General features: G+C 39.7%; 1 protein-coding gene across 10 annotated transcripts in view; it reads right to left on the bottom strand.

Moving 5' to 3' along the window:
• thsd7ab (thrombospondin, type I, domain containing 7Ab) overlaps positions 1 to 27,329 on the bottom strand; it is a 126,363-nt gene that overhangs the window by 8,318 nt on the left and 90,716 nt on the right. For 9 of the 10 annotated variants that reach the window (XR_016115334.1, XR_016115335.1, XR_016115336.1 and 6 more), the window contains 10 exons: positions 20,224 to 20,403; positions 17,520 to 17,658; positions 17,137 to 17,290; positions 14,536 to 14,677; positions 12,597 to 12,712; positions 10,217 to 10,334; positions 9,727 to 9,872; positions 7,924 to 8,104; positions 3,379 to 3,552; positions 1,609 to 1,707 (listed from right to left, as the gene is read on the bottom strand). Coding sequence is in view for 5 of the 10 variants with exons in the window: in XM_088998962.1 (XP_088855088.1) it covers positions 1,609 to 1,707; positions 3,379 to 3,552; positions 7,924 to 8,104; positions 9,727 to 9,872; positions 10,217 to 10,334; positions 12,597 to 12,712; positions 14,536 to 14,677; positions 17,137 to 17,290; positions 17,520 to 17,658; positions 20,224 to 20,403 (1,449 nt within the window). In the remaining 5 variants the exon portion in view is untranslated. Of the gene's footprint in view, positions 1 to 1,608; positions 1,708 to 2,235; positions 2,335 to 3,378; positions 3,553 to 7,923; positions 8,105 to 9,726; positions 9,873 to 10,216; positions 10,335 to 12,596; positions 12,713 to 14,535; positions 14,678 to 17,136; positions 17,291 to 17,519; positions 17,659 to 20,223; positions 20,404 to 27,329 lie in introns of those variants that run through there. The other variant, XM_088998965.1, reaches the window with a different exon arrangement.

Below are 27,329 nucleotides of genomic sequence, written 5' to 3'. Positions count from 1 at the left end.
TCAAGTAGCTTGGTGATTCTGATCTGTCTTAATATATTATGTGTAGTTCAAGTTTGATGGCAATGTCAGAAAATGATCCCTGAAAATCCCCCTGCCCAAAACTATTAACTATTTAATTGTATTTATTTTTTTGGTTGGTCTACTCATGTTAGCCAGTCCTACCAAAATGTTATTCAATGAAACTGGATTTGACTGATTAAACTGATTAAAGCGGCTCTGGCATTTTTATTTGATTTGGGTTGTCAACAATGTTTGCTGTCAAGCTTTGGCCACACACAATGACAAAAATAAAATGTTTTGCATACTAATGTGATCCATCTGTCTAAAAAATACCCAGACCAAACAAACAAACATAAACAAACAAACAAATAATAAAGACATAAAAATAATTGAATACAAGTATGTGAAAAAACAACCAACCAAACAACAAATAAATAAGTAAATGTGACAACAAACAAATTAACGAACAAACAGATAAATAAACAAACAAATAAAAAAACTAATTGAATATGTGAAAAAACAAAAACAAATAAATAAACACATAAGTAAATAAATACTGTATGTGAAAAAACAGAGACAAATAAATAACTAAACAAATGAATAAACAAACAAATAAACAAACATAGTTAAATAAATAAAAATAATGAATTTGTGGAAAACAAACAAACAAATAACTAAACAAATAAATAAGCAAACATAAATAAACAAACAAATATATAAATAAATAAAAATAATTGAATATGTGGAAAACAAACAAACAAAAATAGCCAAACAAATGAATAAACAAACATAAATAAACATACAAATAGATAAATAAATACAAATAATTGAATGTGTGAAAAAACAAACACACAAAAATAAAGAAATAAAGAAATAAACAATCACATTAATGAGTCCAAAATTGCGTGCTCGAAGGGGTTAATTAACACTGTAGTTGAAATTGACTGATGAAAAAGACTGATAAAAAAATGCTGCGTTATAATTTCAATCGTGTAATTCATTGCCAAAACGCATTGATTTTCTCCCTTTGTTATTGACGACTATTATCCTTGCTGTCATTGCCTTTTTAATCGAGCATCTTCATCTTTATTAAGCTCATCGAATTGCTTGTTCTGTAGCCACAAGGGGACACAAGCCAGTGTCTTATTGTGCCGGTGCCAAGCCCGGATAAATACAGAGGGATGTCAGGAAGGGCATCCGATGTAAAAGCTTGGCCAAAACAAACATGCAAATCAAAACTCTGAAGATGGAGGACTGATTCGCTGTGGCGACCCCTGACGGGAAAAGCCGAAAGGAAAATAAGAAGAAGATTAATGCACAAACAGATAAATAAACAAAAAAAAAAAAAAAGACAAAAATATTTCTAGATGAAGATGCTCGATAAAAAGGCAATGACAGCAAGGATAATGAAAAAATAATTGAATATGTGAAAAACCAAAGCAACTAACTACATATTCAAATTTGGTAGCAATCCGACAAAAACTGTACAGGATTTTGTCCTTCGAAAGTGGAAAAGTGGTGCCTAATGCAAACTTTGCGGAATATGGCTTTAAAAGTTGAGTTTCTTTGCGCGTTGTGTTTATTGGAGAGTGACTCTAATGTTCTTACCAGTGACGTTGAGTCCGTCAGAGCGCTGACACCAGATGAACGGTCGCGTAGAGTTGACGTGAAAGCTGCTCAGCCACTTGTACTCGTAGCATTCGCCTTCTAAGATGACAGAACAAAAAAAGTTACGTGAGGACAAATGATCACAAAGTATTTGTGAAGTTGCGGACATGTAGTTGGTCCAAATGTCAAAAGAGTGCAGCGGAGAAGTTTAATGTTCACTGAGAACTTCGGCTTAATGAGCGTCTATCGGTAGTGCTGAGAAGATGATATCAAGATGAGCGTCTCCGCAGATTCAGCTAGAGGAAATGAACAATTTAACCTTGGACAAAAAAAAAGTCGCTATCTCAACTCGCCATCCACAGACTCTCATTCATCCGGAGGAGCTCACGTCGCTTCATCCTTTCTCGGCATCACAAGCATTCTGGTGGAAATAGAATGTGCGAGGCCTTAATAGCAAACCCGCAATTTTTGTGTGTGAAAATGTCACCCTCCATCTAGTTTGACTTTTCATAGCAATGTAAAATTTCATGAGCAGGTCCATCGAGATGAGACACAAAAAAGTCTCAAGTCACCACCCTTTCAAGATTTTCATTCTATTAGAAAACGAGTCTGGTCGAGATAAATACATTGGAACATTCAGTGCCAGAAGCCAGTTCAACTTGGTCACATGGAATTTGGTTGGCATGTCTCTCCAGAAGTCCAACAAAATCTCTCAAGGTGTCATGCCTGAAAAGACAAAGGAAGTTGCCCATTTTGGTTTGGGCGCTTTAACCCTTTCGAACTTAATTGGTTCCCAGAGTGTGTCAGGCAAAAAGTGTGCATCCCAAAAATTAATTTCCCATAAGAAACCATTAAAATGAGAATAATCCGTTCCTGGGTTCCCATAAAACATAATTTTCTACTTTCTAATTAATTTTCTAAGCCTTAAAACTACACAAAATATACCTTATGTTATGTATAATAAATGTGCTATGGTATTATAATTAAAGAAATGAACTGTACTATATAATAAAGTCGTTTTATTTACCTTTGTGATGGTCGATCGCTTGATGGAATGGAGTGGCTGGTTTCATCAGCATTAAACACTTGATGAGGAACATCGGCTTCTTTCACCATCTTGAGGAATGAGTAGGTGCTTTCTCTGTGATAATTGTATCTAGTTCTTCATCAATTGTGTTCTGTTTAGCCGGGTTGATAGTTTTTTGCATTAGGTGTACAGATGGCTTGTGCAGGTTGTTTGTGGAGCCTGATTGATGGGATATTTTAACCTTGCAGTCTACACTCTGCCTTTGGACTATCAAAGTTGAAACTCTCTCACTGTCATCTGCCTGTCTCTTTAATGTTTAAACTACCCCCCCTTTACCGCTGCGTTCTTGACCAATCACGTGGCTTTAACTGAAGACTGAGGTTGGGGAATAGAGGACAAAGTCGGCTGCCAATTTGTTGTTAGATGAACGGGCTCGTTCGCGAACGACACATCACTCATTGAGGCAGCTCCGTGTATGAAAAAAGTTTGGACACCAAGGTGAAGTTTGTATGCCAAGGTAAAATTTTCATAAATGTAACGTTTGTAAACCGAAAAGTTCGAAAGCCAAATGGTTCGTAAACTGAGGTATCAATAATGATAACCTGATGACACGATTGACTGTCCACTGTAGTAACCTTCGTCCCAGGAGACATTTACAAAAAAATGAGATTTTTGGAAAACTCCCCAAAAAACAGCTTTTATTTGAAATCCATCAACCTGGTTTAACTTCACATATTTCATACCTGTGCAAGGTTGCGACTCCCAAGCCTGGTCAGGACACAGCTGCAGATTCTCCGGCTCCTGTGCCAACACGGCTCGTGAGCGTACCCGAACTGAACCAAAATCCACGCCAGCTTCTTTGACGCAGATTTTAACGCAGGAGCTCCAGTCGGACCACTCCATCAGGTAGCACTCACCTGACAGGACAATAAAAATGGTTGTCGTTTGACTTATTTTTATTTGACTTCTTTGGTGAGATGTTTTTCTAAGATGCGATCAATTTTTCACGTTGATCAATTGCATCGCGTTCCTATCAGGTTTGATGGGACAACATTTTACATACTGAAAAAAATGATATTTATGTGTTTTTCCTTCTAATTTCGCCATCAACACGAAGTTTTCAGACCAAGGTACCCAAAATGCATTGTGTCGCTTTCTCGGTCAGGGGCGTTCCTGACGTGAACAACAAAACTTCCTGAATATTCAGCGAGAGTCTTAAAACGTAAAATATAGCTATATGCGGTGGAAATTTTGTAAAATGTGCTCAGTAGAAGTCATTTCAAGCGATTTTACAAATTATGGACACAACTTGTTCGGAGGTGTGGGTTGTACTTTAAAGGTGTGTGTATAAGCTGACAAAGCCACCGTGTGCTTCCCTGATTTTTTTTTTATAGCTGAAAGTCATTTGGAAAAGGTGGTCCCTGTAAGAAATGATCTGAAAAGTCTTCTTTTCCTTTCAGCTTTTCCCTTCAAGGTGTCGCCACAGCGAATCAGTGTCCTCCATCTTCAGAGGTTTGATTTGCATGTTTTTTTGGCCAAGCTTTTACGTCGGATGCCCTTCCTGACACAACCCTCTGTATTTATCCGGGCTTGGGACCGGCACATTAAGACACTGGCTTATGTCCCCTTGTGGCTACAGAACAAGCAACTCTCTGAACTTAATAAAGATGAAGATTCTAAGTAAAAGGCTCCCAAACACAAAACGGTCATCGGCACAGCAACATTCAAAAAAGCAATACTATACTCACCATTTGACTACAATGATCTGAAAAGTGGTCCCCGAAACACATGAAAATGCGCACGTATGCGTGTGTGTGTGTGTGTGTGTGTGTGTGTGTGTGTGTGTGTGTGTACAGGAAAAAAAAAATCACCTTACAGAAAGACGAGTTTCACTGGGTAAGAGCACAAACGTCCAAATGAGAGTATGCAAATTACGGCTGTCATCTTTTGGTACTGTTGTTTTGGTATTTGATATCTTGTGCATTGTGCCTCCAGCGCAAATATCAATGCCACATGATTACTTGTCCGAACTGGCTGCTGTTTTTCTTCACACCCTTTAAACCGCTTGAAAGGTTAATGATGTATTTCATTTCTCACTAGCTTCAACGTGCTGCTTGAAAAAAAAAAAAAAAAAAAAAGAGCGGGCAGAATCAATTATCTCCAATCTTTGGGGGATAATTGACGATGACCGTTGCAATTGTCTGCGCGGCTTCCTGCCACATGACGGCACTTCTATTCATTTCCTGTACCCCGTTTGTTGTTCATCAGAGGTGAGCTGCGTGGGAAACGGATGAATGAGGTGAGACGTGCTTGGAATCCTTGGGTTTTCATTTGAGCGGCGGGCGAGGAGGTGGAAGAAAGGAATCTGGATGCGGCGCAGGTTGGATTTGACGACAGCTGACAAGTGCAGCTCGTCAAATAATGAACAGGGGACAAAGAAAGTGGAGCATGGGTCAAGAGTGCAGGAACGTGTGTGTGTGTGTGTTTGTGTTTATGTGTGAGAGTATTTCAGAATTCCCATGCAACCCAACTTTCTCCCACCTGATGTGTCTGGGCCAGCTCCCAAGGAGCAGAGACACTATTTTCACCTTTAAAATTTAGAAGAAACTAAAAGGCTCCTATGAACAAGTTCGAGTTGGTCTTGAGCACTGACTAAAAGAAGATGTTTTTGTACACTGATACCTCAGCTTACGAACACTTTAGTTTACGAACTTTTCACCTTAGAACATTAAATTTGCGATAATATAATCTTGGCATATGAACTAGTTTTCGGTAAACGAACCAAACCATACGGAGCGCCACGGTGGCTGCCTGACTAGTTTTTGTCTCCCCCTTTGAGTGCAGACATGGTTTGTTATCGAGTGGAGTACGTTTGCTAATATGGGACCAAAAAAGCCCCCACCACAGGCTAGTGCTCAGCCGAAGAGGACACAAAACAAAATTACGGCCGATCAGAAGAAGGACATAATAGAGAAACACAAATGAGGTGTGCGTCTGTGTGACTTAGCGTCCCACTACCAGTATGCTAAGTCGACCATTGCTACGTGCGCTTAAGGGTGTTTCTGTGTTGCCTAAGCAACAGTCTCAGGCAATAGAAGAGGTTGAAAAACTTCTGTTGATTTGGATTAACGAAAAGCAGCAAGCAGGGGACATTGTGGGTGAGGGTATTATCACCGGGAAAGCACGGTAACTTTACTCAGATATCTCGAGAAAACCTGGAAGTTCGTCATCCATTGACAACTCCCATCACAAAGGTAAATAAAACGACTTGATTATACAGTACAGTTTATTTCTTTAATTACAAGACAATAGCCCATTTATTATACATAAAATAAGGTATATTTTGTGTAGTTTTAAGGCTTATTTCGTAGAAAATTATGTTATATGGAGAGATGGGAACGGATTATTCTCATTTTTAATGGTTTCGGAAATAAATGTTAGGCAGACGAACATTTCACCTTACACACTCTTTCTGGGAACCAATTAAGTTCGTAGCTGAGGTATCACTGTAGTTGTATATCAGTAATTTTAATAAGAAAGCGATATTTAGGTTGTGGTAACTCTTTTTCCCCCCTTCTCTAGATGCTTCAGTTCGTCCAAAATAGTATAGTAGTGTTGGCTAAAACCAAGACAAGATATTTTCATGTTTTTGATGTTTCACAAACCGAACACATTTTGGAAAAATTACTGTAAATATCTGGTCTACAAGGCTGTTCGAGTGCCAACGTGAGCTAGCGGTCGCTTGCTTAGCTGTCTTGTTTAGCATAAATGTAAATGGCATTTTTTGTGTTTGTCTTTAAAAAAAATAGTTTAGAGGTACTTTTTTTTCTGATGGAGATGGGCTAGCTTGTTTAAAATGTCACCCAAGTGCGGACTAGAAATTAGAAAAGAAGCGATACTGTTTTAGCTTCACTGTATCAGACGGTAACGTCTTGCAAATTGTACTTGTTTTTTGACAGTGCAGTTTTTGCTCTTTTCCTCCTTTTGGATCAGTTATTTTGCCAAAAATAATGAACAATCTGTGACGAGTGAAATTAGACACTTTGGAAACAAAGTAGCAGCTTTGTCCTCACACTTTTTTGGCAGCGCAAGCTAGCACTAATTTCCCTTTAGGGAGTGCTGACACTGACGAAAATAAAAGGAAGAAAAAAAAAAACACAGACTGTAATATAAACCGAACTGTTAATCACCTGGCTTATCAAGTCCAGTCCTAAATTAGGTTTTGGGTCTACTGAATTGTCTAACTGAGGCGATAATGGCGGACGTGCAGCAGTTAAAAATGGAAATGGTGACAAACTTCAAGAGCTTTGCTTAGTCCTGTCAGGCTTTTGGGAATAAACATCCCTCAAAAGCTGACACATGACAGTCTTCTGCCATCATGGTGGCAGGAATCCTTTTGAAAATAGAAAAAAAAAATCCCCACTCGTTGTATCCAGCTATGGAAGAAATGACGGGACCATAGCAAAAATGATGAGTTCCTCTGATTTTGCTCTTTCCAGTGTTGCCTTGACATGAGTAGAATACATATTCATGACCACGCTTGGAACTCAAAACACGTATATGATCATTTGTAAATGAATAGAAATTCCATTTCAACGCAAAAAAAGAAGATAATAAAATTTCATAGAGTGTAATCTTGACTGGTGTCAGTTATACAGTAGCTGGTTAACCTAAATTCAATGTACTTTTTGTGGTCTAAAAATACCCAATAGAGTCCAAGATTAACTCATTCACTGCCAAACGATGTGCAAAAAATGCTCCACTCCAGTGCAGGGCTTTTTGTCATTTTCACTCAAATTGCAGGACCCACAGAATATTGAGTTTTAGGACGACATAAACATTAAACACAGCGTTACAAGCATTAGACCCTCTTTTTTATCAGAAAGAAGGAGTTAATTCCCAAGTTATATGGGTCTGGAGTTATCTGAGCTTGAAATGTGGGTGGCTGTACAAAATACATATATTATATATTGATTTATTTAGCGCTTTAACAACAGCTGAAGCTGTAACAAAGCGCTAACGTGGACAAAAGGCAAATGCTGCCCCCTTGTGGAAGCAAAAGCACATAGCGAAAGGTCTGACCAGCGCTTTATCAGCACCCCTTTCAAGAAAAACTAAAACTCAAACAAATTTGAAAATGGCACACCACGTCACACTTCAATTCCCGAATAAATTCGGGAATAGCAGCGAATGAGTTAATGTCCTGTACTATTGGCACAACATAAAAATGCTTTGTCAAATTCATTTCAGAAAAGCGAAAGAGGTCACAAATGGAATGAAATCCTCACCAGGGCAAGGAAGCATGCAGGCCTCCTTCAGTCGAATGCGCTTATCTCCATCGACGGACAATTCCAGACTCCCGCACAGCTCTTCGTCCACTTGGCGTCCACTATCCTGCTCGCTACCACTGCCATCCGACACGAAGCAGGTGAGGTTCCGATAGCGCATACCGTGACCGCACACCACACTCTGAAAGATCACCGAGACCAGTGGCTGATTCATCGGAGAGCATGTTTACGGTCAATTTCCGAATTTTCTGTGAGTCAGACACGAAGACAGTTTCACTGAGCAACATGAAATTTGATGGGCAGGTCTATAATGAGCATATCCAGTTGATAACCCCCCATGGAAAAAAAAAAACGCAAGAAGACTTGTTTGAAAATGATGATGCAGTCAGCCTTTTTGATTTGAAGATACCACCTTATGAAATGTAAAAGAAAAAAAAACAAGAAAATGTTGATATATAAATGTCCATTACCAGCACAGATGGCTTTGATCATTGGAGCATGGAGGCTAAATTTAATGATCCATTTTGACTTAACGTAATATTTCATATGAGTCAAGAGCTGTTAATTTTACCCCCTGTGGTTTAGGGAAAGGTTTAATAATTGGACATGCCGTAAAATTAACAAAGATGAACAACTCCGATAAATGGGTCATTGAGCCCATATTGCTCTCTGCTCATTACTTTTGCTTTAGGACACCAATTTATCGAATATAGGACTGGATAACCATTCATTTTTTCCCATTTTTAATTGAAAAAAAAAACAACAAAGTGACGCATTGTTTTTTTATTCATTTTTAATTTATCCCCAGGGGTACGTTGGTGGGCGTGCACTCTTTGGCTTTTTTATGTTTTTGACTCTCAATAAATCGGTCAGTTTAACATGACAAAACAAAAACTTGACTGACTTTTTTATAGGTCCATGTGTCAGAGATGTTCAATCGGACACGGTGGACAAGACTCGAACCCAGAAACATTGTCTTTTACTGCCGGCAGGAGACGCAGCCATTCATGACAGACGTCTGAATTCTTCAGCCCTCTGCCAAGCTATTTATTGAGAGTATATGCAAATTTTAGTGACACATTAGTAAAACATAGTTTTCTAGATTAGAATACCACGCCCTGGAATGTTCTGAGCCCCAACAGCTGTAAGCTGTAAGCCCATTTTAACTAAGCATATAACAGCATGAAACTTTTAGATACGATAACTTCTTATTCTGTCTAATCTCTATCACCATATTATGGCTAAAATAACAAAACAAACAAAGCCACCGTGGTCATAGTACGTATAGTATAGCAATGGTAAACATTTAAGTCACATAAAAAAAAATCACCCCTGTTTGGAAAAACCCCCAGTGGTCTTCAAGAAAAAAAAATATTTATCATTTATATTAATAATGTAAATTTGCATCAGTGTCACTGGCCTAATTGTAAAAATACACAGAAGGGATGGATGGATGGAAATGACATTTGAGAGAGGATCGTACAATTTTACTTTGAAAGTGACTAAAAAAATATAACACCTTGAATGGGTGCTTGCGTTTAGAAGATCGTTTGCTACAGAGTCCCAAAACGGGATGTAGAAAAAGGAAAACTAATTTGAACAAGAGAGTTTGCGAAACATTCACGGATGGGACTGTTTGGGGACATTTTCAAGTTGAACCCAAATTGTGTGTGTGTATATTTGATGTAAAAAAAAATCAAATAAAATAAGGAACACATTATTTCTTTTCAATTGCAAATTGAAAATTATACAGAGAAAAACAAATGGCTGAATGGACCATATCCATCCACGGCTTGTACAAACCTCCACACGGCACTCTGACCAGGCGCTGTACTGCCATCGGTAGCACGGCCGGACCGGACACGGCTTCCACTGCACAAGAGGCGACAAACATGGACGACCGTCGCCCTGCGAGGCCTGCACGACAGACCTCTGACGCCACATCTTGCCTGACGACCACATGGAAAGAAATTACATCATCAATTGGTGTAAATCTGTATGAGCTGCTTCCTATGTCTGTGCTGCAAGATTTCATTTGTCTTTACAGAAACGGAATATAACAATTTTTAAAAATAAATAGTCACTGTCAGCATGTTTTATAATATTAGCAAACTCCTGCCACGTACACACACCTTGACAATCTGTGGAACCTTTCATCCCACATACACACATATGTGGGATCTCAAGAGACATTATATTATATTTACCAGCTTGTGTCCCTGTTCATGTTTTACATACAAATAGTGCAGCATTTTAGTCATTTTAGTGTATGAATGTGTCACACATCAATTACCTTCTAAACCGCAGGTCTGTGAGCACTCAGACCAAGTTGACCACTCGGATAGCTGGCAGTTGACTGGACACTCCACCACACAGGAGATGTTCATTTGCCACTTCTTCTCCAGGTCCAGCTGTGCACCCACACAAACATTCATGCACACACACCACACATAAATGACATTAGCAAAGTGCAGAAACAAGAGATTGCAGAGATACCAGAGATGAGCAGTGTGTCTCTAGAATGGAATGTTCAATTTTTTAGATGGGTGGATTAGAGAAAGATAATTTTACATTTTTTTAAATAAAAAGACAGACGTACGGTGTTGGTATGGTGAGATTATGCTCTTATCATGTTGGTCTTAAATCGTGTTATTGTGCTGTGTAATTACACTACGTCATGCTATGTAACTGCAAGATGTGATGAGGTGAGGTAATGTAACAATGATACTTTGAAGTTGCGACGCAATGTTGTCTATTTGTATTAAATTGTGCTGAGACATGATACAATATCATTACACTACATCGTTATGCGATGCTGTTCCGTTAAGCGGTTACGCTACGTGTTTATGCAACGGGGTTATGCTACGTGGTTAGGCTATGCGGTTACGTGGCGTAACGGTCTAGCGAAACAATGTAGCGTAACCACATAGCGTAACTGTGTAGCGTAACCATGTAGCCTAACCATGTAGCGTAACCATGTAGCGTAACCATGTAGCATAAACACGCCACATCGTTACGCCACATCGTCGTTACGATATGTCGTAACGCTACATCGCTATTCCACATCACTACCGTATTTTCACGACCAAAGGGCGCACCGTGTGAAAAGGCCCAGTCTCATTTATGTGTGCCATTTCTGTATTTAACATACACATTGGGCGCACCGGATGAAAGGACGCAAGTTTTATATACCGGTACATATCCTCTACTGCCATACGTACGTCCGCCTCACAACAACACACAGGCATACAAGTGTGCATATTTATAAAAACAGATCGGGAGCAAAACTGAGTTTGGTAGTGCTTTATTTCTTAATTACAAAGTAAGAACATTTTGTAATCATCACTCAATCGGGGTCGACATGGTAAAAACAAGCACATTACCGATAACAGTCAGTAATCAAACCCATCAAAGTCCTCAGCCTCTGTCTCAGAATCGAACAGCTGCGCTAAACCAAGGTGGCAGGTTCGCTTTCCTCACGGTCAGTCACTTTCTGTGCTGTTGCGGCTCCTCGGAAATGATGCCGGCTTTTCCGAAAGCTCGAACCACCGTGCCAGCAGACACGTTAGCCCAAACATCCACAATCCATTGGCAAACTGTGGCGTAACATCCAGCCTGTTTCGTTTGCCTTAATAATGACGCCTGCTAGAAATGTCTCTTTCGGCAAAGTCTTTCTTTTAAAAATCACCATCGGTGGGAGTTTCTCTCCGTTAGCATGGCAGCCAAGCACAACAGGAAACAAAGCCTTTACGCCAGCTTTTCAGAATAATTCGCCGGCCGTTGCTGTGCTGCGGTAGTCCTGGCCCGGATGGAAAAATGGCACAGTTTCATAAAACGCCAGCACCAAGACGGACCTCCTTGGAAAGCCTTCAGTTTAAACTGAGCTTCATAACCATGTCTCTTTGCCATTTTTTGAGTTGTTAAAACAGCAATGTTCTGCAAAAAACACATACCTGTTCTTGTATACACAAACCACGCCCACACATAAACCCTCATGTTCGCTACCACGTCCGCCTCACGGTGGCCTCTAATACGTCCGCACTACAGAAAAATCTGAAATGTTTATATGCGCCTTATGGTCGTGAAAATACGGTATTCTACATCACTACTCTACTAAATTAATTTACAATGTCATACTGTGATGTTATGCCATTAAGACATGACAATATTCCACTAAGATGTACGCGGTTAAGCTAAGGCAGTTACGCTATGTGGTTACGTGGCATAACGGCACAGCATAACAGCATAGCGTAACAGCATAGCGTAACCACGCAGCATAAACACACTGCACCGTTACGCTACATTATTACGATATGTCACAATGCTACATTGCTACGTATATCGTTACACTACCAAATTATTTACAATGCAATGCCGTGATGTTATGCCTCTATGGCAATATTCCGCTAAGATGCCATGCTACATTCGTATGTTACATTGCCACTGGATGGTGGCACCCCAACTCCCATGAGCTTTTGCAGCTGTCTTGATGATGTGCGGCTAGCAAATATCCTGATCTTTGTGAATGAACCAAACATCACCGCAGGCTACAATTACGGTGACCAGACACTTGCTGTAAATGAAGACAATTTCTCAACAATATCAGAACACACGGGAATACAGCACAATATTTCACACTGTCATTAATGTAGAGATGATCGAAGGCAACTTACCTCCTCACAGAACTTAATGTCCACCGATTTGCCGTCACTCCGAACACAATCCAGCATGCGCGTCTTGATTCCCTGTCCGCACACGGCGCTTGGACTCAGTTGACACGTACTCCAATCTTAACAAAAGGAGATTATAAAACATAAAATACCAATTTTAAAGAGATGCCTGACACATATAAAACAAAAACGAAACCGCTTTTGTCCTTTACATAACCACTTGTGGCCCGGTAGTCGAGTGGTTAGCACACCGGCTTCACAGTGCAGAGGTCGCCGGTTCGCGTCCCGGTCCGGCCTCCCTGTGTGGAGTTTGCATGTTCTCCCCGGACCCGCGTGGGTTTTCTCCGGGTCCTCCGGTTTCCTCCCACACTCCAAAAACATGAATGGCAGGCAGATTGACCACTCCAAATTGTCCCTAGGTGTGAGTGTGAGAGTGACTGTTGTATGTCTTTGTATGCCCTGTGATTGTCTGGCAACCAATTCGGGGTGTCCCCCGCCTCGTGCCTGAAGACAGCTGAGATAGGCTCCAGCAACCCCCGCGACCCTAATGAGGAATAAGCGGTACGGAAAATGAGATGAGATGAGATAACCACTTGTTGCTCTGTCAATTTCACGTCTCATCATTTCATTCAATAACGTTAATAAAGATTCTTCCCTTGCCTAAGTTCAGACTGCCAAAATGAAATATTCTACAAAATGCCCCTTAGAATATTCAAGAACATTGCATCACCCATGGTTGGGTGCTGGCTGTATACCAGGCATGCCAATTGTTACTTACAATGTTTTGTTTCAAGTGAATGTTATTATATTTCATTGCTTTTCATGTATTATTATTTACATGCAATTTGTCAGACAGTTTAAATAAAAATGTAGGTTACAAAGTTACCTGGTATTTTTAAAATTGTGTTGCATAAACAAATGTTTCCGAGCACACGGTAAGGTGCAGGGTGAAACAACATAACATGGTTTCATTTAACTCCGTAGATCAGCTTATACATAATTGTTTTCTTCCAGAAACAACATAACAATGTGGCTGCTTTTAAATGCTTCTCATGTGCGCCACTTTGTACAAAAAAAATAAAAAATACACAAAAAACAACAACAAAAAACAGGATGCCCAACGAATCCAAGCTGACAAAAACAACCGTGTCTGTTTTTAGCTTCAGTCAGTTCATTTATGAACACCACAACTCAACAACACAAGCAGTGTGTGTGTGTGTGTGTGTGTGTGTGTGTGTGTGTGTGTGTGTGTGTGTGTGTGTGTGTGTGTGTGTGTGTTCCATGTGCACCACTCTGGGGACTGAAAGGGATAAGAACATGAGATGAGAAGGTGAAGCTTGGATGCTTTCCACTGTGGCTTTGATTCAATGATGCGTTTGGCTGGAAGGAAGGAACCATATTGTGTGAAAAGTGGCGTCCTGTGTGTGTGTGTGTGTCTGTGTGCGTGCGTGTCAGCTGAGTCGGAACCACTCAGGAAACATGATTCTGAATGCCACATAATTAGCTATTAAACTTTTTGTAAAACCATGTGGCCCAGAACATCGACTGGTCAAACAGAACATGGAACAGAACATGAGTTGGAAATAAAAGTCAGAAAACTGACCTGTAGTATGAACTTACAAAAAACAACAACAACAACAAAGTCAAACTTCACATCATTTAGTATCTATATTATGTACTGTATGTTGTTAGCGGCATATGAACACAAAAGAAAAAAAACAATAACAATAATCCAACTCAAACAGGCTTTCTAGATAAAATGATGCAGCAAAATGTAACCCTCAATAATCAGCAGGCGTGTTTGTAAATAAATCCCACACTGTGGTCAGCTTATTTTACTAATGCTATGCTAGTAGCATCATCTTGCTAATGCTATGCTGCTAGCATAGCATTAATGAGCAGACAACATGATCCACTGAGTAAGTAAGGTGACAGGGCTTACCTGTGATGTTGTAGAAGTAGTTGAAGCAGTTGAGGTTGAGGCTACACGGTTCTTCTTCGATGGTGTCAGGACAAAGTCTTCCCGCGCTAGGCGAACGTAACGTGTACGCGGTACGAATGCGACCGTTGCTTCTGGTGCATGGCTGAAAGCAGGCAAAAAAGAAAAAAAGGCAACATCATGACATTATCATTTTTTGATTAAATTTTTCCACAATTCTTGCAGACATTGAGAAACATGCGAAAATCAGCAGAACTATTTTCCCACATTGTTGTATTAAGTTCATCCTGTCTACGTGATATCTAATTTAAAACATATTCTTTACTTAGAGACAGTGTATTTTCCCACATGCTGACCTCACTTAGCTAGCTAACGTGTTTGCACTTTTCAAACTCAAAACCCACCTATATAAAATTGCATTTTCTGTGTAGTTCTCTCTCGTTTCTATTTTGTCATGATCTAGTTGTCGACCAGCGGGTAGCGCTGTCGGCCCTGCCTGCAACCTCGCAGGTGCTGGTCGTTACAATCAGTGGCAGTCAAAAGGACACCCGGCACACCCATCTGTTGTCGGGTCATTGTATGCTTTGTATGCTGTGCATGTGTTTGTTTCAAGTTGGCGGACTTTTAATCTTAATTTTATTTTGATCCTTTGTATTTTTTGTGTTCAGATGATTTTGATGTTTTAGACTTTGTTTCTGCTGACTTTATTTTAATACAATTTGTCAAACACAACCTCCTGCTTCCCCCTGCCTGCTTTTTGGGATCCGCAACCTCCATCACCACCTTGCAAACCGCGACATATTTATAATTGTATTTTGTTCTATTTGTGATTGTATTTTATTTATTATAGTACCGATGCTTGTCTGTGACTGAAAAGTGTCCTTGAGCTTTGAAAGGCGGTTAAAATGTAATGTATTATTATTATTATTATTATTATTATTATTATTATTATTATTCACTCAGAGTCACCTGTCAATCGTGCCAACAGTGGTCTTTGTTCCTTTGCTTGAAGAAACACAGAATAATGCTGTTAATGTTGTTTATGTTGATGCGTACAACAGCTAACTTATTAGCTATTGTACACATGTTTTTTATGGCTGTTGCGTCACATTCCATTCTCACTCCAATGCTCCACGAGCAAAACTGACTGGCTTACTAAACAATCAACCAATCAATTGAGCCACCACCTGATCACCTATCAAACCAGTTGAGGAACTAACTTCCCCATTGTGGGACTATTGAAGGCTTTCTGATGTTGATTCTAACTTCTTCGCCAAGTAATTGTTCAAATGACTAATTAAGAATAAATAATAACTGGAACTGAGAATCTTCTTCAGAACATGTTCTCTAGTTAACCTACCGTCACAATCTGGCTCATATTCCCGTCATCGGTTCATCTTTCTGGGAATGTTCCTTTATCAAAACATGAAAAACATTTTTTTTTTTTTACTTCCTATTTTTGCTCTTGATTCAAGAGCCCTGTGTTCCAATTAGGCACCGTGAATTGGGAAAGTGCACTAACGCTCGGAGCGCTGCCTCCTCCTGGGAACTTTCCTTCTATCCAACGAAGGGCGCTTACGGAATAGATTAGAGCCAAAATGGTGGCAAACATTCAAAGGTGACGACGATATTTTGAAGAAAGGATTCATCTTGATTCACAGAATTACAGCACACGCCCGGGGAAGGAAGACGAGATTTTCCCCATTTGTGGAATGTTCCTCAAGCGTTTTTTTGGGCTGTGCAAAAATACATTTAATGGCTCAAATAAGTCAACCAATTAGTCATTTCAGTGGTCACATTGATTGGGTGTCAATAAATTCAGACAGTAAGTTGAGTGGCTGGTTTGTATGTTGTTTAGTAAGCTAGCGAGTTGATTATTTCATTGGTTAGATTGTAGGTTGGTTTGTTAGCAAAGGACTTGGTCAATAGGCTAGTTACTTGATTTGTATGTGACAGTTTGTTGAGTAGTTACTAAACTAGTTTGCCATTTGGTTGGTTTGTTAGTTTTCAGTTTGTTGTTCTGTTAAATGGTTGGTTGTTTGGTTAGGTATTCGATTAGTTCGATATGAAGCTATTTTCTTCGGTAATTCAATGAGTTAGTGACTCAGCACTTAATTTGTTCTGTGAAGTACTGACCCCTACAGGGCATTATCATATCTACATTTGATTTTTTTTTCTTCAAAAGGTTTTGTTCGCTTTGATGCAGGCCCGCTCTTGAATGTAGCCACATTTAAGTCGTTTGAAAACCATTTTTGAGGCCACTTTGATAACCCTGCCGCTTCGGATTTAAGGATGAAGAGTTAAGACTTTTTGAGGCCTGGCAGACACCTTGTACTCAGGTACGCTGTTGTTAATAATGGGGTTATATATCCAGAGTCACATGGATTTTTGTGTTTCATGGTGTGTGTGTGTGTGTGTGTAGTGTCAAGCATGATGTGTCATCAATCATTTTTGCCTTCCAGATGAATACGCTGTCAAGCGTTTGTATGTTTGATGTATCAAGCACTTTTCCTGTAACGTCTCAGTGCACACGTCTCTTGACAAAAACCATACAGCCTCCCAGTAAATATTTCCGACATTATGAGAGGTAATCTGCATTCTCACCAGGGTACAGCGGGTCCAAGGACCCCAGTCATTGAGAACGCAGTCTTCAGGGCAGGGCAGCCGACTCTCTCGAGCCCCCAAGGGCATCTCCTCTGGATCGCACAGGTAGTCTTCCACGGCCTCTGAAGGTCCGTCAATGGTGTTGAGCATGCACCTGTTCCCAGCGAGAACATAATGAGGAGACCCCGGTAGTGCAACAGAGACAATTAGGTAGACCAATAGACAGTCTGTGGGTCATTGGCTAAAAAAGACAAAACAAATCTACTTCGGCAAGTACTTTGACAGTAAAGTTCAATACACAAACAACAATACGCATAGAGACATTAATCTTGTTTTTGACAACCTAAGCTAAAAATAATAGTGTGTAAACATGTGATGCCTACCGAACTTTTCTGGTCTGTACACCTTCTCCACAGTTCTCCTTCAGGTCCACATTGCTGACCTTCCACATACTCCAGGGCTCGGCCACCCACACATACTGATTACAGTCACTCTGGCACGGTACAACCTCATACACCTGAGTGACCGACACATACCATAATCACCAGCTTATGATTGACAGCTGTCATGGAGTCATTCAAAAACATAACATTGTAGAAGCAGAACAAGAAGAGGTGAGGAAAATATTGTCGTGGTTACCTGAGCCTACGGCAGTCGCCATCGTCCAGAAGTCCAGTGGAGCGGGATTAAGAGGAAGCAGAAGGATTAATGAGAAAAATGTTTGGACGGGGAATACGGCATCATTAATTTGACAACGCACAGGATGTCATTAGATCACACGCACACATCAAATGCGATACATTTACACAAATCTCATATATACACAATCACACACTATTTTGCTCTGTGTATTCTCTTCGCCCAGCGCATATTTCATGATTATGTTCTTGTGTGTCCTTAGCAGATGACAGAGGAGGGGCTTCCTCCAGCATGCATACATGCTGCCAGTCTTCAGCTAGCCATGTCTTGTAAGTACTGCCTAATTGCCAAGTTTGTGTCAGATCTTTCAATCTCGTCATTGTCGTTTTTGCCGTCTACTCTCTCTTTTGTATGTATCGCTAAATTTTTGAGCCCACTTTTGTTTTGCCTGTAATTGGACACTTGTCACTTTGTTTATATTCTGTACTTTAATATTCCCTTGCCCTTCACAAGCGATTTTTGTTCATACATTGTTTTCCCTTGGCTCCTTCAGACCAGCGATTTTTATTTAGACGTTGTGATTTTTTTTTTCCCAGTAAATACATATTTTTGTTATGGATTTTGTTGTGTCTACGTTTGTAGAATCCACTCACTATTCCGTTTCTTCCGCAAACTGTTTCAGCATACAGAGTACAGATAGAAAAGTGTGGCATTACGCTGAGAGAGAGCAAGAGGGTGACACTTTGGACCTTTATCGTATATATTAGCTCTGATATTAAAAGTGTGAAAGGTGGACACTTTCAGCACAGCCTCTGCTCAGCAAAAAGAAATGTGCAGGAGCTGCAAAAACCACAGTGAGCTTCATCTGGTAATTCATTAATAATCAACTGCTCTCTGCACCGCGCTTCGTCACACTGTCACCAAAAGCTCTTCACTGCGCAGTTGGAATAACAATGTTAGCTAAAATGCGGTAGCTTCACACAGGCAAGTTGGAATTTTTAATTTGCGTGCCTTCATTGTCAGACTCCGAGTCACAACATGCCAAACTACACGAGGGTCGACTGGAAGACATGCAGTGTAATGAGGCAGAGAAGGTCCCAAACTAAACGACAATCAGAATTGTCCATCCTCAAGTGTAGAGATTTCTTGTATGAGCTATTTGACATAGTGGATGAACTTAGTCATTTTTTAAAGTCTTGGGATACAAACCAAATCCTAAAAATAGACATACAAATATGATTCAGACCAGCACCAAGAGACACAGAGGGCAGCAAACTTCAGTTCATCTGCTGCCCCATCAATTTACATTTATTTCCTCGCAGGTGAAGGACAAAATCAGTTGTTGGCACAAACGCACCATTAACCTGGTTTGCCCGCCGCCAATTGTGTCCACAGAAGAAAAACAAGGCGGGACAAAAAATTTGGTAGAGTCATGTTTCACTCTTGTTCCGTGTTTGCGGTTTATGTGGAGTTTTTGTCATTTTTCAAATTGCAGGACCCACAGAATACTTTTTACTCACTGTGTGTGTTTATGTGTGTGTGAGTGGTTAATGAGAGGAAAAAGTTCATACCACAAAAAGTAAAATGATATTTTAATCAAATTCACTACAGGGGTGAGGACTTTGAATGTACCTATTCAGAAACCTCACCCCTGCTGTTATTTCAGTTTCAAATCCACTTTTTATTTTTTTGTTTTTAAAGAAGTTGAAGTGGGAAATGGGTTGACATTTAGTGTTCAAATGTAACACTTGTTCTTCCCGAAACCTATCAGCAACGGTGGTCGTCACTCCTTATCTGGAGTTATCAGGACCTCACAAAACCATTGAAACACGAATGTTTGTGTAGGGGGTATTTCAATTGTCAAAATGACTGAAGATAGTATTCTGAGAAACCATCATGGAAACAGCACGAATTTGTGTTCCAATAATACAAATAAAATACAAATTGACTTACTGTTTCTTGAGAAAACTGTACAAATGGACATACAACAAAAAGTAATTTAAATAGTGTCCATAGAAGCTCCTCAACTCACTTCAACATAAAGTTATTGGCACCAAAGTGGCACTAAATGGTATCAAAGAAAATCAACTGCAGATGTGGTGCACACCCCCAAAAAAGGTACTACATTTATAAGGCACACCGGAGTATAAGGTGCATTTTAAATGAATGACAAAGGTTTCCCAAATATAATATATAAATACATAAAAGTTTTCCAAATATGAGGCACACCACATTCGAACATATGAGGCACACCACATTCTTCTAAGGGGGGAAATGGAGTCGGTGGCAGCTGACCGTAGTTGCGAGACCTGTTGTGGCTCAGTATAACTTCACATATAAGGTGCACCTGCGTGTAAGGCGCAGCGTCATCTTTTGAAGAAAATGAAGGCTTTTGGGTGCACCTAATACACCGGGAAATACGGTAAATATTCCTGCGCATGTTCCCCACCTGATTGACGTGGTCTAGCTTAGGACAAGGTCTCCCCCCGTTGTAGGGTTTCTCCCGAAGCCACTTGGAGCGCACTTTGACGCCACTGCCGCACGATTTACTGCAGCGTGACCAGTTGGACCACTCGCTCAGCTTGCAGTCGGATGGACAGGGAATGATGCATGCCTCCTCAATGTAACCTGCCAAGTCAAAAGAAAGGACTGTTGATTATTTATGTATTTATTTTTTGTCAGACGTGTCTTTGACATCATTGACATCCTCCCGTATTGCCACAGAAAGCAAAAAAACAAAAGACAAACTTGACATACCTTATTACATATCGCAATGGAAAAGATTCACTACAGATGTGTCTTGGACATTTTTAATGTCATCCCACATGATCACAAACAGCAAAAAAGAAAAATGATTGATCCCTACACGTGTGTTTTTATTGTAGTTAGAAGGTTGTAGTTATTTCAAATTATTTCATATTATTGGGAAATTATGAAGAATGCCGATACCAGACGCTGATATTTAAGGCAATTAAATCTGGCATTTCAAAAATCTTTCTTGCCGGTAGTTGCTGGATTGCAGACGTTTGACATTATCTTGCGCAAACTCCATAAGGGAAGGCGGAAGGTGAACTTTGATATTCTTCATTTTACAGGGGGTGTGCTAACCAGTCACCCACCGTGCAGCCTCGGTCATCAAATCTTAAAAAAAAAAATCTGACCTGATGCGCTTTATGAAAAAAAAAAAAAAAGATTTCAAGTGTCTCATCTGCATACCATATTGACAGTGTACAGGGTCAACTACCTGTTGGGCTCAGGAAACTGCTTGCATGACAGTTTAACACATTCCATTTAACATATTCACTGCCAGACACGTGCAAAAATGTGTACACTCCAGTGCCAGGGTTTTTGTCATTGTCACTCGAATTCCAGCACCCACACAATACTGAGTTTTAGGACGACATAAACATTGAATTCAGGCATAAGAAACCTTAGACTCTCTTTTTGCATCAGACAAAAAGTTAAATCCTAAATTATATGGATCTGGAGTTATAGGAGCTTGAAATGAGGGCGGCTGTCCAAAATACAATGCAATACATACACATTGCTTTAAAGGACAACCGACGTTTCCGGACAAGTTGTCTCCTTAATTTGTAAAATGGCTTTAAATGGCTTGTTCTTCTTTTTGGCTTCTCCCTTCAAAGGGTCGCCACAGCAAATCAGTGTCCTCCATCTTGAGAGGTTTGATCCTCATGTTTGTTTTGGCCAAGCTTTTACGTCGGATGCCCTTCCTGACACAACCCTCTGTATTTATCCGGGCTTGGGACTGGCACAAGAAGATTTATGTCCCTTTGAGGCTACAGAACAAGCAACCCGCTCAGTAAAAACTCCCAAACACAAAATGGTAATCGGCACAGCAACATTCAAAAAAGCAAAAACTATACTCACCATTTGATGACAATGCTCTGATCTTACCGTGAAATGGGCATCTCTTTCCTGACATTACATCACAAACAGAACTTCAGTCCTGAGAGAGCTACACCGAAAATGCAATTTTAAATAGGTGGATTTTGAGATGGGATTTGAAGGTGGGAAGAGAATCAATGTTACCAATGTTGGGAGGAAGTGAGTTCCAGATTTTGGAGGTAGTTGGCTTCTACTGAGCGTATTTTACAAAGATTCCACCGCATATAGCTATATTTTACGTTTTAAGACTTGCGCTGAATATTCAGGAAGTCTTGTTTTTGAGTTGGTGACGAGTCCGTACGTGACGTCACTAAAGGACCCCCCTTGACCGTAAAAAAGATGCATTGTAGCAGTCCTTCATCACGTCAATGTATTTTGCTGTACTTGTTTGGTCTGGGGACCTCGTGTTGCACCCAAAAGCCGCCAGAAGGCCAAAAGAGGGCGTCCAAGCACCATATAAGGAATTTATCAGCCTGTGGAAGCGGAGGTGGCCACTGGAGGTCACCATTTTGTGCCTCTTTTTTTTGGGTGAGAGATTTTCCCCCAATGTTGCCTCAAAATGGCACAATAACGAATTGCAAACATGTATGCTTTCCTCTTCAGAACTATTTAAATCATATTCATAACTGGATGTATAACAAGAAAGCATATTCTCCGAATCTGAAGCCATTGTTTAGATTCACTAGCAATGCAAGACGTCTTGGCGTGACGTCACGAACTGGGGGCGGGACTTTCTGAAAATGCCCAATTTGCAGCTCAATTTTTTTTGCAGATTTTGGACACCAAGTCATTTATATTGGTGTTTTGCATTTGACTAAAAATATCATACTGCGTGTTTTGGATATTTTAGATGCTATAAAACATTTTTCTGGTGTCAGTTAAAAAACAAAAAAGTGACATCGGTTGTCCTTTAACAATAGCTGAAGCTGGAACAAAGCGCTAACATGGAAAATAAGGAAATCCTTCCACAAGGAAATCCTTGTGGAAGGGAAAAACATGGCCAGCGCTTTATCGGCACCCAAACAGGAAAACACAAAACCCGAACAAATTCGGGCATGGCACTCTACATCATATTTTCAATTCCCAAATAAATTCATGAATGGCAGTGAATGAGTTAAGGCGATGCAGAAGTAGACACCTGTCAACGCACGACAAGTGAAGAAGTCACATTTTATTGCGAGGGCTCTGCAATGAAAATGTGAATTCTCCATTTGATTCAAAAGAGTCCAAATTTAGGGTCATTTGGTGTGAGGCAATAAGACAAATTGGTGGCTAGTAAATGAGTTGACGTTTTAACAAAAAAACATTGAAATGCTAAACATTTGAACTCATAGACTGCCACCTCGCTTGAAAAGTTACAATTTAAGAACTGAGCTGAAGCGAAAAGAGAAGACAGTCTTCTTTCGCCAGACAGTAATTACCAATTATCAAAAAGCGGAGAGAAGAAGCTTTTTGCGAAAAGAAACAATTCAAGCAGAAGTGTCACTTTGACACCACTACTTTGTGCTTTTTCATGACACGAACTGCAAAAATAAGACTGTTAGGTTGAATGTTGTTCTTCCTGGTTCGGCTCTCCATTTGTATAGTCTAAATATTAAATCAGCAGGAAGCAAGGTGATATACAAACAAAGGAATATTTATTATAAGGCAGCTAAAGGATGTTCTCCAGGGGAGAAGCTAGGCCAAGGGACAGAGAGGCAAGAGCGTGCTCAAGCGCGCGTCTCAAACATTTATAAACAGGAGTGATGTCACTTTGGAAAAGACCTATCATCTGCTAGATACAATCATGAATATTTATTATTAGACTGAAACTTGATAGCTACATTTCTATACTAAGTACAAGCTGAGTGCATGTATACTCATTCACATATACAGAAAACTAAACTACATACATACTTATATGGACTTAATCATTGATAAGTATAAGTAGAAATGAAATAACATCCAATTTTGCTTTTGAAGGGAATATAAGTTAAATTATTGACAAAAAAACATATCAAATATGTCTGGAATTAATTTGAATGGATATGTAACTCTATATACATTTGCACATTTCAATTCCATTGGGTAAGTAATTGCCATATTTCATATTGCTTGATGAATCCATAGGTGCATCCTGTATTTGGTCATTTTTTTAAATTCTATACAATCTATGCTATTGGTATACCCCCACGTGGTCTGTTATTTTATAACAAACGATCAACCAATCAAAAGCGTGTAGAAATATTAACTCATTCACTGCCATTCCTGAATTTATTCGAGAATAGAAAAGCGTGATGTGGAGCGCTATTTTCAAAGTTGTTAGGGTTTAGTTTTTTTCTTGCTGGGGGGGGGGGGGGGGGGCGTTTAAGCTTCAGTCAGACATCTGGCAAGGTTTTTCCCTCCCACGAGGTGGCAGCATTTGTCTTTTGTACAGCCGTGCCCATTTCAAGCTCAGATAACACCAGACCCATAGTACTTTAGGAATTACCCCTTTTTTCCCTGATGAAAGAAGAGAGTCGAAAGTTTCTTACATGGCATTAAATGTTACTGGAGTCCTAAAAGTCAATACTCAGTGGGTCCTGCAATTTGAGTGACAATGACAAAAACCCTGACATATTTTTGCACATCGTCTGGCAGTGAATGAATTAGTTTTATTGAATAACTGTCTGACAAAATGTCATATAACTCCGCCTCTTCTTGACTCATTTTTATAAGCCTCAATATTGAAGGTCTGTGTGCTGTTTAGACAGCATAATTATTATGAAAATAATTACATTTGAGTCGGCCTGCTTTGTTAAAAATTGAAATTTGGTTATTGATGGATTTACGTTTTTCCAATTATTAGCGATAGGCGAGTCAACTCATTGTTTTGTTTTTTCTTTTTCTCCTTTTCAAATTGCATCACGCATGGTTCTGAAACTTTGAAATAGAGGATGGAAAGATGATGTAACCGCAGTCATTAACTTTGGTTAAATATCAAAGGACTTTTTTTATTGTCTGGGGCTCGGCACGACCACAGACTTTTTAATTGGCACTGCCCGCGGCGACGTCAATGTGTCCGTAACATTCTAATCGATGACAATGAAATTATTTTTTTCTTTGCAGATTAAATTAGTGAATGAACGTAGAGTTGTTCTATTGATGTTAGTGTGCAACGCAACTTGACAGCAATATTAATTGGAATCCCAAATTTAATGGTTCAGCAGGACAGTATAGCATATTTTCCGGTGAATAAGGCACATCGAAAAACCTTGATTTTCTTCCAAATATGACCGTGCGCCAAATACGCTTATATGTGAACTAATTTTGAGCCACAACAGGTCCCGAAAATACTGTCCATTTCCCCCTGTGGAAAATATGGAAAGAGTTTGAAAATACACCATTCATTGGGGGTGCACCTTATACTCTGGTGAGTCTTATACACCGGAAAATACTGCATTTTTTGTTTTATTCAATAAAAAGTAAGGGTTTTGGAGAACCTCAGGATTCTGTCTCAAGGCAACGTTACTTAGTCAGACTATAATTGACATGTTTAGAAAGTGCCGAACAGGGCTTGTTTTTATGCGATGGGGATTAAGTGACACTTTTATGTCTGTGAGTGAGACACTCCAGATTGTAGCCTCATCAGGTTCATAGATTTTGCTAATCGAAGGCGGAACAACAATGAACTGCAATCCCCTGGGTGCTGAAAAACAACACGTGCATGCGTGTGCTGTTAAAACTGGGGATAAATTGAAACACTGAAGCCTTTGCAGCCACTGGGAATTGCTCTTTGCTACAAGTACAGCAAAGTCATCCCAAAGTGCTTATGTGTGAATATCAAAGACACCTTTGTCGTCACTAAATTTGTTTTTGTAAACAACGAAAACACACCAGCTCTCACATAATGGGAATTTAGCTCAGTGGTAGGATGCATGCTTTGCATGTATGGAGTCCCGAATTCAAAACCTACCACCTATTTTTTGCAAATTTCCCCGTTGTGGGACGAATAAAGGTTTTCTGATTTCTGTTTTCTAACGCGTTTTTGTCAAAAATGTCCCTGATCCACTGGTGAAGAGACGCTTTGATCCTCTCCTTTTTCATCTGGAACTGCTTCGTGTAACAAAGACAGTACAGAAAGTGCTTAAGAATGAATGATTCTGTGTCTTTGTGTTGTCATATTATTTGTTATTTAGTTTTTTTGTTCTTTTGACTTCAAGATAGCTCCGCGAGAGTGACTGCGTTTCCAGCAGCTCCTGTATTTTGTTTCTCTACTTTCGTTCCTTTCATAACTTTGCTGCTGTGAAATGTAAATTTCTCCCCTGAGAGACTAATAAAGGCAATTCCAATCCAAATCCAAATGTACCTCTGTTTACAAATATCTCTACATATGAATTTTTAAAGTTCCGAAACGTGCCAACAGGAAAATATCACCTCTTGAAATTTAAATATATCAAAAACAATAACATGTGGCGTGCTCTTTGCATTTCCAAGTTTCATGAACGCAACATACTACTAGCTGCACTGCGCCTGGCTATGAACTCATTCACTGCCATTCCGGAATTTATTCAGGAATTGAAAAGTGTGACGTGGAGCGCCATTCCTGAATTTGTTCGGGTTTTGGTTTTTCTTGCGGTGGGGGTGTATTGTATTGTATGGTGTACAGCCGCCCCCATTTCAAGCTCAGATAACTCCTGTCCCATGTAACTTTGTAATTATTATTTTTTTCTGATGAAATAGAATCTCAGGTTTCTTACGCCAAATTTAATGTTTATGTATTCCTAAAACTCAATATTCTATGGGTCCAGCAATTTGAGTGAAAATTACAAAAACCCTGGCACTGGAGTAGACATATATTTTGCACATTGTCTTGTAGTGAAGGAGTTAAATGGCATCTTCCTGGCATTCCATTGAGCAGCACCTCTACCACAGTGTTTTTTAAACCATGTCCCGACACGGTGAGGTTTGTCATGAGAAATTATCCAAAATATAAGTATGTATCAAAAATGTAGAATTTGGACATCAAGACAGTGAGTTTTGACAGCTCTCATGAGTGTGTTTTGTGTTAACATATACTTCCACGAAGCTAATCTACAGGCTTCTTTTTAAATAAACACTGATGCCAATTTAACATGGAGTTAAAAAGAAAAAGAACTGACATTTGATTATTATTTTTTTACATCAAAAACTAATACGTTTTCCATGAAACAGTCCATAGTCAGGAAGACAGCACTTTAGTTTGCCATTATTGTTTTTGCCAACCCGAAAGACGAATCAGAGGGCCCCACGAACCTCATGAAATGTTTTCTAAATTATCTGATGACTCTTCTGATGGCATTACACATGTTCTACCTAAGACACATTCATTGTATGTTCTACATACTTGGCAATAAAGATGATTCCGATTCTGATTGTGATTACAAAAACGAGTACTTCAGGGCACCTTGGGGTGATGCCTTTTTTTTTTTTAATTGGGAGCTAATCGAGAGAAACCAAGACAACAGCAACACTGAAGATGATTGCCATCACAGCTGTAGGCATTGGGTCAATATAGATTCAAGGTTAAGTCCAATATAAGTGATATTGACGATAAAAGGAGTACACAACACAAAACAGTGAGTGACAAACGACCCATCAGAAAACTCAAACAACAAAGACAACAGAGTCCTCAAAAATGGGTGCAATCA

The sequence above is a fragment of the Hippocampus bargibanti genome, linkage group LG06, assembly GCF_051943395.1.
Source record: "Hippocampus bargibanti isolate YZ-2025 linkage group LG06, ASM5194339v1, whole genome shotgun sequence".
In the NCBI taxonomy this organism is placed as follows: Eukaryota; Metazoa; Chordata; class Actinopteri; order Syngnathiformes; family Syngnathidae; genus Hippocampus; species Hippocampus bargibanti.
This window is presented reverse-complemented; position numbering and strand designations above follow the sequence as displayed.